General features: G+C 33.4%; 1 protein-coding gene across 1 annotated transcript; it reads right to left on the bottom strand.

Moving 5' to 3' along the window:
- Positions 1–5,718: 5,718 nt before the first annotated feature.
- LOC132310442 (bidirectional sugar transporter SWEET4) lies at positions 5,719–7,358 on the bottom strand. The gene is made up of 5 exons (XM_059808614.1): positions 7,316–7,358; positions 7,150–7,186; positions 6,627–7,005; positions 6,106–6,225; positions 5,719–6,034 (listed from the first exon to the last, which is right to left on the bottom strand). Exons 1-5 carry the CDS (start codon positions 7,356–7,358, stop codon positions 5,855–5,857), a joined length of 759 nt encoding a protein of 252 aa, XP_059664597.1. The 3' UTR covers positions 5,719–5,854.
- Positions 7,359–9,632: the final 2,274 nt, after the last annotated feature.

Raw genomic sequence — 9,632 nt, 5'->3', positions numbered from 1 at the left:
GGGAATTGTAATTGGATCGAGTTTTTTTTAGACAACTCAAGTTGACGTGTGTAAAGTTGCTTAGAGCAGACATAACGTGACTTGTATAATGCGAAATTGATGGGTTTCGGTTTACCTATTTAGTATAATACTCTTACATCGACACGATATGATTATGATCCACGAACATGAATTGTCAACCCTAGTTTTAATATTTTTTTTCTTTATAAATATTTTACGACAACCAAATACGAAAAAATAAAAAATAGATTACATCCAAACGAACCAAACAAAGCCTAAATTCATATTCTATGTAAAAATTGTAATTTTGTTTCTTTTTCCCCACAAAAATATACAATCTTCATGAGTTCATTAATGCATTTCTTACTTTTACACGCAATCCTGTAAAAGTAACAGTACTTATGTTCATCTAGCGTTGTACTACTATAAATAATGTCGTGTATCAAAGTTGTTTTTACAGCTACACTCTATTATTTATGAAGTGAAAGGAATGGAAGATTACACACGAATATTGCTAGATCCCCTTCTATTTTATTGAAATGTAATGTTTGGGATGTTTTAAATATTGTGATATTGTAAGGGTCAACGTTCAAGATTTGCTAGGATAGATAGGAGGTTTAGGGTTGTTGGGGTATGTCTACACTTCTCTCTACTCTATTTCAATGAGATTTTTATCTCACTTTCTTTTTTGTATTTTATTGTTTATTTATAAAATTTTCTTCATTTAAAAAAAAATAATAATAATATCGTGTTTCCAGTATGTCCTTCCTATCACTTTTGATTAATGAAGAGTTCATTAACACAATCAGTAATGATCATATATAAATAAGAGTAGTAAACTAAATATGTCAGACTTACATAAAACATTAATTCAATTTGATAATGTGGTTTTATATGGTTTTTACTTGATTTTAGTGACCACCTATTTGTTTTCTTATTATTATTATTATTATTTTTGGTAAATAAATTATGTATAAAAAAGAAAACAATGTACCGAAACAAATAGCTTAAAATTATTCAATGATTGTGTTTTTTGTTTTGTTAATAACTTGCTGATAGAAAATTTTCTAAAATAAGAGGGGAAGTAGCTATGTGGCAAAAACTACTGCCTATAAAAAATTGCATCTTTGAATATTCCTAGTAAAAGTTTCAATATTTTATGATATATGAGATAATGTATGTAAGGGATAATTAATTAATAGATAAATGTTACAAGTGAAACTTGTCCCACATCGAATTTGAATGGGGATTGAAGAGTGTATAAATGGGTAGATATGCAGCACTACCCAATAATTCGAGCTTTTGGGTAAATGGGTAAGCGCCCACCCGTTATAGTTGGTATCAGAGTCAGACCCAATCCTTAATCCGGTATCACGCCAAGTGCCCAACCCGGAAGGCGTCCGGGTCTACATCCGGATAAGTAGGGTGATCCGACCGCAATGAGAGCGTTGTGTGGGTTCGGGAGAATGTTACCCCACCCATTACAATAAACCACTATTTTAGTTGACTAAAAAACCTTTTAAGGGACCTTTGGAAAATGGTTCATTAGTGAAATTAGTTCTATTCTTTTAGTCAATCACACACACCCACATATATATTCGTATATATGGAAGGAATCAAAAGACCATTGTCTGATGATATGCTCATTTCAAATTCTGAGATGGCAAACCCTTCCAACTATTTTAATTTTGGCGATCTTAATGATCATTTTGATCATGAAGAATCTCTGCTCGATAATTTCATGTAAGAGATGCCGAGTGAAGTGTCCTTCCGGCGCCCCAAGCCGGAAAGGCAGTTGTGGGTATTTTGGAGTGAGCCGACTCTCTGTCTCCCTCCCGGTAATTTGCGGATTCCATCTCTCTCTCATCTCCATTTTTTTTATAAAAATAAAATAAAAATCATTTCGTTCTCCATGCTTAATTATATACTATATATATCTTACATCTTTTACTTTTTATTAGATTTTTTTTTTTTTAATTGGCATTTGGCTTGTTTTAATAGCAGCTTACAATTGATCCCGGAGAATATATATATATATATATATATCAAAGTATAGCTAACTGGAAGACCACTTTGTATAAGGTTGTTCCAAATTTTTGTTGGTATTAATTTGACATGGAAATTATCAACAAGTGTATGCAGGTGGTATTACAGATTCGGTAACTCACGCCGATACCACCAATCTAGAGATTAGTGAAAAGATCAAAATTGTGCTTCTACGCTTGCATTTTTTGATTGCGAGGCCTGTTCTAATTCAGTTTTGGGCACCCATCACAATAGAAACAGAAACAGGGGTCGGGTGTTTCCTGGTAACTTCAAACCAACCTTTTGCTCTTACTGATCTTAATGAAGCACTTCTCAAATATAGAAAACACTGTCTACAATATAAATTTAATGTGAATGAGGAAGAACACCTTGGAGTTCCTGGCCGTGTCTTCCGGCGAAAACGGCACGAGTCTACTCCAAATGTGCGATATTACTCTAACACAGAGTATCCGCAGCGCGATTTTGCTCTAAGTTGTGATATTTCGGGTTCTTTTGCCGTCCCGGTATTGGAAGCCTCTTCCATGGAATGTGTTGGAGTAATTGAGTTCGTAATAGCTGACTTAAATCACCCAAGTACTGCTTTAACCGATACCTATATCTTTGGTTTTTCACAACTGCTCAAGGTTTGTTGGATCTCCTAAATCATATATTTGTATTAATATTCTTCTATTCTGAAAAACTGTGATATGAATACATCATATCCGAATCATCTTCATTAGAGATTATATGCTTTTTTTTTCCTTTTCGTTAATTTAAACCTTTCAAAACTACTAGTTCGGCTTACAAAAGGGGCAGGGGGTTGCTGGGAAGGCGTATTTGTTGCGTAAACCATGCTTTTGCAGAGATATAACTCAATTCAGTCAAATTGAATACCCCTTGCTACCCGGTGCACGCTTTTTTGGGTTAACCGGTTGTTTCTCAATTTACATGAAGAGTGAGGGTGACCATTTCACCATAGAAGGTGAGTACATACTAGAGTTTTTTCTGCCTCCTGAAAATGAATATGGTGCAGATCCACTTCCCTTCTTGTACTCGCTGTTAGAAACAGTGAAGCATCATTTCCCAAGCTTTGAGCATGTTGTGGGAGAAGAAGGGAAGCAATTATGCATTGAAGTTATTAAACCTCGCATGAATCAGGAACCTGCTGGTTCTTTTCAATGCCAAACCACCACATACCCGTCTACTCCCAGAGTCCTACAAAATGGACAAGAGACGATGCAGCCACATTCATCAAATCAGCAACTAATAGTTGGTGATACAAACAATAGTGGAATGAATGTTGTTAATGCAGAGCAGAATTGCATTCTTGTATCTAGTTCAGATGACGAAAATTCAATTGAACTTGGAGATGTTGCAGAGGAATATGATGGTAAGCTTACACACTTATTGAAATTGTTGCTTGTAATCTTGCTCTTGTTATTTTGAACATTTGTTTCTTCTTGAAGAACTAGTAGATTATTCTTTTTCATTTACATACTAAATGAGTTTTTATTATTGAATTCTTATTTTTGCAGTGGTCGGACCTAAGTTAAAGCTTGTTTCGGGAGAAGAACTAGGGAAGCAATTATCTGTTGAAGTTATTAAACCTCACATAAATCAGGAACCTGGTTCTTTTCAATGCCAAACTACTACATCCCCGTCTAGTCCCAGAGTACAAAATGGACAAGAGACAAGGCAGCCACATTCATCAAATCAGCAACTAATAGTTGATGATATAAACAATGAACCGAATGTCGTTAACGCAAAGCAAAATAGCATTCCTGTATCTTGTTCAAAGGATGAAAATTCAATCACTCGTGAGGAACTTGAAAGTCGTTTCGGAAGGAAACTTGAAGATGTTGCAGAGGAATATGATAGTAAGCTTACAAACTTATTGAAATTGTTGCTTGTAATCTTGCTCTTATTATTTTCAACATCTATTTGTTCTGTAGAACTAGTAGATTATATTCTTTTGCATTTACATACTAAAGGAGTTTTTATTATTGAATTCTTATTTTTGCAGTGGGCAGGTCTAAGTTTAAGCGTTTATGTAGAGAGAAATGAATCTCCCGCTGGAAATCGGGCAAGAGAAATAAGATCAATGGATCTCCCTCTAGACGAGGCCCTCCACGTTCTGAATTGCATGCTGCTGCTTCTCAAATGGCTCCACCCGCGCCAGTAGTAAGGAACAAAACCATAAAAGCAAAGTATGGAGGTGATACAATAAAATTTGAACTACCTTTTTCATCAAGAATGGAGGAGTTGAAGGAGGAAGTGTCCAAGATATTTGAGTTAAATGATGAAGCTTACAAGATCAAATATACCGATGATGAGGGCGATCAGATTTGGCTAGCCTGTGACAAGCACTTGCAGGATTGTATGAGTGCGGGCAAGAATGCAATCAAAATGTTAATCGAACCAATTACCAGGATATCACCTTCAACCTGACCAATTTATTATCCATCTATGTTTAAGTACTCGACTTTCTCTTCAATTTGTATGTTTAATTTTTATCCTTTTTTGCAATATATCTGAGCACTCTCTTTTTCCTCAATACTAAATTATTATTTTTATTTAATGAGGTAATTAGGTACTAGACTTGTATCCTGTGGTCATCTGCTGATGAATTTGATCAAACTAACATGTTATTTTGTGAAACAAGTAAATAAATACACTTTTTAACACCTGAGATCTTTCGAATTACAAATTGATCAAGTCAAAACGTGATAATCCAAAATTCACCGGAAACAATTTAACAATGCTTATTTTAATAACATATTTTATCATTAATTTGATCTTATTCGAATTTTAAGATATGAATAGGGGTCTCAGTCGTAACTAGGGTGATTTTTGCAGTCATTTTAACTGCATTGCCTTGTGATTAGGCCCACATATGTGAGTTGGGTATTTAAGGCCCACTACTAAAGCATATTTAGTCATTTTAACTCAAAATTGTTGATCATTCACTCCGGCCTTTTCTGTTCAAGGGCCTACGGGTTATTTTTAATAAGAATATTAACTCCTACTAACTAATAATTGTTTTCAATCATTCCTAAATCTCTCAAATTTTCAATTTTACCCCTCATAAATTTTTTTTTTAGTTTATTATTAGTTTTGAATTAAAATTTAGATTTATTATTTTTATACATTTTTTAAATTGATTGAAATAATGACTTTGTAAAATTTAGCCGCAACAAATTAAAGTACCATGAAAACAATCACTATAGTTTTATTTTTGTTAATTGAAAAAGATAATTTTAAAAAATTTATAGAAAAGAATAAAATGTAAAAATAAATTCCAATTGTAAAATATAATATATCAAACATGTGTATACAGCTAAAAAATAATAAGTAATTGTGTCTTATAAATATATATTTTTTCAAAATTTTAGTTCAACTTTGCGATAGTGTATAAATAGCCATGGAGAGATTAAAACTAAGTAGGAAATACTTGAAAGGTAAGATTTAATAGTCCTATTGAAATTTTATAGGATTTATTGATTTTTTAAATTAAAAAACCAAACTCCTATCATTTATTACAATAATATAATTATAAAAAATATTGCGAATTGCCAATAAGTGCAAGAAGGTTGGAAATTGCATAAGACTTGATAGGAAAACATATAAAATTGAACCTAAAATGATGGATGGGTATGATGAGTCATGCATGTCACTGAGCAATTTCTTGTTTAACCTTTCACTCCATTGATTGAACGTAAAAAGAAACATTTATTAAAGCAAAAAAGTTCGGTGCCATCTAATGGGTCCAAACTCATTGTCCGAATGGGCCAAGCACATGGATTCTCAATTATTTTGAGCCTACGACCATTTATTTATGGTTATGGACCTGACCGTTCATCTTTTCGGAGTCTCCATTTGCGCCCATGTCTACTAAGCCCATCTCCACTTTGCTTTGCCTTGCTGCCATTTGTTGCTTTGTTGATTTATAGTACGTGGCATATAGTATCAGCTGGGCCATCCCAAACAGTGTACCCAACCCATTAGGTGCCTGAAACACAAATTTACAGTTTATAAGGGCTGTAAAATATATATATATTATAGAGAGAGAGAGAGAATTACAGCAATAAAGGGGTCAAAACGGATGAGGGCATAAGATGTCCAGCAAATGCCGTTAGCAAAGGAAGCCAAGGAGAGAAAAAAGGGCATGTACTCCACACTTTTTGTCGTAATCACCAGCGTCTGCACCAAAAATAAATCTTTCTTCATTAATTCAACAAACTTCTGTACAATTTGTTATACCTTATCTTGTTTACAATTTACATATGTGTACTTATATCTATAATATTAATTATTTAATTTGTGTTATTTGAACCCATAATTTATGCCTAAAAGATAAGCCAAAAGGGTTATTTGATGTTTGATATGTTTTTTTTTTTATGAGACCACTGAAGTAGCAAGCAATGTTCTATACATAATACATGTGTAAAGTACTAATTAACTTGTGCAATTCTTCTTTTGAATTTTCTTTCCAAAAGAAAATTTGTGCATAAATATTGTAAAAGAAACAAATTGTAAACAAGAGAAGATCATGTGTATAACAACAATATGAGGGAAAGGCAACTTCCATGTTAGAGACTAACCATGACGGATAACGGTGAAGCATACATCATAACATTGCCCAACATGCAAAGGCTTCCGACGATGGTCGACCGGAGCTTGGTGGTGTGACCTATGGTCAGAACCACAAGTGCAAGAACGCCTAGGAATATGAACTCAGCAAGCATTATTAGCAGCACTTTGAGCTTCTTCTTCTTGTCAGAGTAGATGACAAAGAGTAGCAGATACAGTAGCTCGATGACGAACCCCGTACCGTTAATGGTTACCACCAGGATGCTATGTGGGTGCACCCATGGCAGTCCGTACAAGGTCCATAGCCCACAGTTCACCAGAGTCGCAAGGTATGGTGCTGGTGAGTACTGTTCCACCGACCCTTTCTTCCATATTCTGATAAAAGTTGGCCTGAAATAGAAAACATATCTTGAATATTAGCTTAATTTATTATACACAACAATTTCATAATCTTAGATGCATATATGGACCATCTCATTCCATATATATAAAGAAATATTTCACTGCCCCTATATATATGTATTTGAAGCTTACACTGGTGAAGTGAACAAGATTAGTGAAATGATGTTCCCTGAAAATAAACAAAGCAAAGCCATATAAGATTTGAATATATATATATATAACATTATAAACAATCAAAAATACAAATGAAGAATAGTTCTTTTTCTTTTTCTTTTTGTGAAAATATATAATCAAATACCTAGAATACCAACTACCATTCGAGCAGTGGCTTTATCAACCATGGTTGCAAAGTTGAAAGAGAAGGAAGAGAGTCAAAGGAAGAAGATCGATCAGTAGGCAGGTTTGAAGCAGATTGGAGAGAGAGTGAGGATAAGAATGTATTTATATATAGAGGAAGAGGGAAGAGGTTGGGTTTGTCCTGCTCCTATCACACAAGCACAATTTTTATTTAATTAAGTGGGTGTGTGATATGTATTAGTTGGTTACATATGGAAGAACACATGGAAAATAGTGAGTAAATGAAGAGAGAGAGAGGGTTTTGGACCAAATGGCACTTTCTTCAAAGTTCTTAAACCCAAGGGTAGGACACAATTCTCAGATGGTGACTCCTGTCCCTGCATATGTATTTTATGAGGAAACAGCCAATTCACAGTCATCTTCATTTTCACGGAATTTAATTCCCATGCAATTTCAACCTTATCCCATACAAGGAATGGATATATGCAAGCAGAACAGTACTTCTTAAAAGATGTTCTGTTTGAGAATTCATGACTTACAATTTGTAAGTTACGATTTTCAAGTATGATATTCTTTTTAGAATTGAAGTAGTAATTATTAGGATACCCTAATTTGATAACTAGGGTACCTTAGTAGAAAAACCACTATATGCGCGCGTCAGTAATCTAAAGAAAAATGCATTGAAAGTGGTTATTGTAGAGGGCAGCCTTTGGGATTTGCCATGTTGGGCTGCCCCAGTTTGCAGTATTAGTAGTTTTGTGTCTTCCCCAAAAAGGTTATAAAAACCACAAAATTAATTAGGTCTGAAATGACATGGTGCATTAATTGTTTGTACCAGATAATACCAGATATGATCCTTTGCAATACGGTAATTGCGATATAATGTGTTTGAGGGTTTACGATTTTCATACATGTGCTGTGTTGCTCGTGATTCAAATATTACAGTCTAAATTTTACTATTGCCAATTTGCCACCTATCAGTGTTCTATATATTGTTATGTATTTGTATTGAATGGTTATCCACTGATCTGAGCAGTCCATTCCACACAATCAAGATCATAGTGGTTGTTGGAGTGGTTGGTTGATCATGATTAGGATGTGAGGTTCACATGCATTTAGTGTTGCATGGTGATTGGTGACTTGACTTTTGACATAGGGAATTAATTGAAATGCACCAAACAGAAAATATTCATAGATTGCATAGAAACTGTGTGTAAAATGGTTTCAGTACAATGTATATGAACTGCATATATATATATGTGTGTGTGTGTGTGTTCCATTATTGTTAATTACACTATTAATGTAGCTACAGTTAGACTGTTTTTATCAAATCTCACAATAAACTCACGTCGTCCAATAAATCAGGAGCTAAGATTAATAAATTAATCAATACATCAATGCATGACTAAGTATATTAATTTGCTCGCCTAGATACATAAAATATATTCTACTTTAATGAAGTCAGATTCCCACTCTTGTATTTGAAAAAATGTACATCATTTGTTTATTTCTTAAACTATATAAATGACAAAAATGTCTCTCATAGACTAAAATGGAATACCTATTCTCTTATTTGTGAAATTGAAAACAATAATGCCATTTGCAGAAGAAAAAAAAAAATTAAAGTTGAAGATACAGTAAAGACATGATATCACGGAATGCATCTATTTTAGTGCGTTATATCAGAGGGTGTTATATATAGATATATAGTACCTCCCACTCTTTACGATAATGCTCATCTACATGTATTTAATACATGTGATACGATGATGTAACTGATTCCAATTAAGAGGATCAGAAGCCAGCAACAATCTGGTGTTGAAGATAATGTTTGAGTTAATATTTAAAGTGACGGTCAACTTAGGACAGGTCAGGTCCTTCAAGGTCAAACGATCCTCATCTGTTGACTTGTATGCTTTATCTCCTACCTTAAATGATTTTTCAGAATGTGGAATATATAGGAATATTGGCATTTGAAAACCACTTTTAATCTTAATTTAAAATGGTATAGATAAAGATGAAATGCAGAACGCATTAATTGGTGGTGTTCAACTAATTTCAGAAAGTTAATTTTTAATAAATATTTAATGCGATTTTGCACATTTTTATAAACTAGGGTCTTTTAGAAAAATTAAAAATTAACTCAAAATATTGGGGCTTGTTTGGTTTGTAATTATGAAAATTTTCGAAAAACTCAAAATAAAAAATTGTACAAAAATATTCAAGTTTTTAAAAATTATTTCTTGAAAACTCAGTTATAAAAATGTATATAGTATTATTAATTTATATATATAACTATTGGTACAAAATAGTCTTTT

Source organism: Cornus florida, unplaced genomic scaffold, assembly GCF_030987335.1.
Source record: "Cornus florida cultivar Cherokee Brave unplaced genomic scaffold, ASM3098733v1 CherokeeBrave_3.0.0_Hap2_Chr05, whole genome shotgun sequence".
Classification (NCBI taxonomy): domain Eukaryota; kingdom Viridiplantae; phylum Streptophyta; class Magnoliopsida; order Cornales; family Cornaceae; genus Cornus; species Cornus florida.
This window is presented reverse-complemented; position numbering and strand designations above follow the sequence as displayed.

What these genes read in the sequence shown, in the direction of transcription:
- LOC132310442 (XM_059808614.1), bottom strand. Translation starts at nt 7,358, where the DNA reads ATGGTTGATAAAGCCACTGCTCGAATGGTAGTTGGTATTCTAG. An exon ending in CTTCACCGTTATCCGTCATG is followed by an intron (nt 6,226 to 6,626) that starts GTTAGTCTCTAA and finishes TTTTTGGTGCAG; the next exon opens with ACGCTGGTGATTACGACAAA. An exon ending in GTTTTGACCCCTTTATTGCT is followed by an intron (nt 6,035 to 6,105) that starts GTAATTCTCTCT and finishes TTTGTGTTTCAG; the next exon opens with GCACCTAATGGGTTGGGTAC.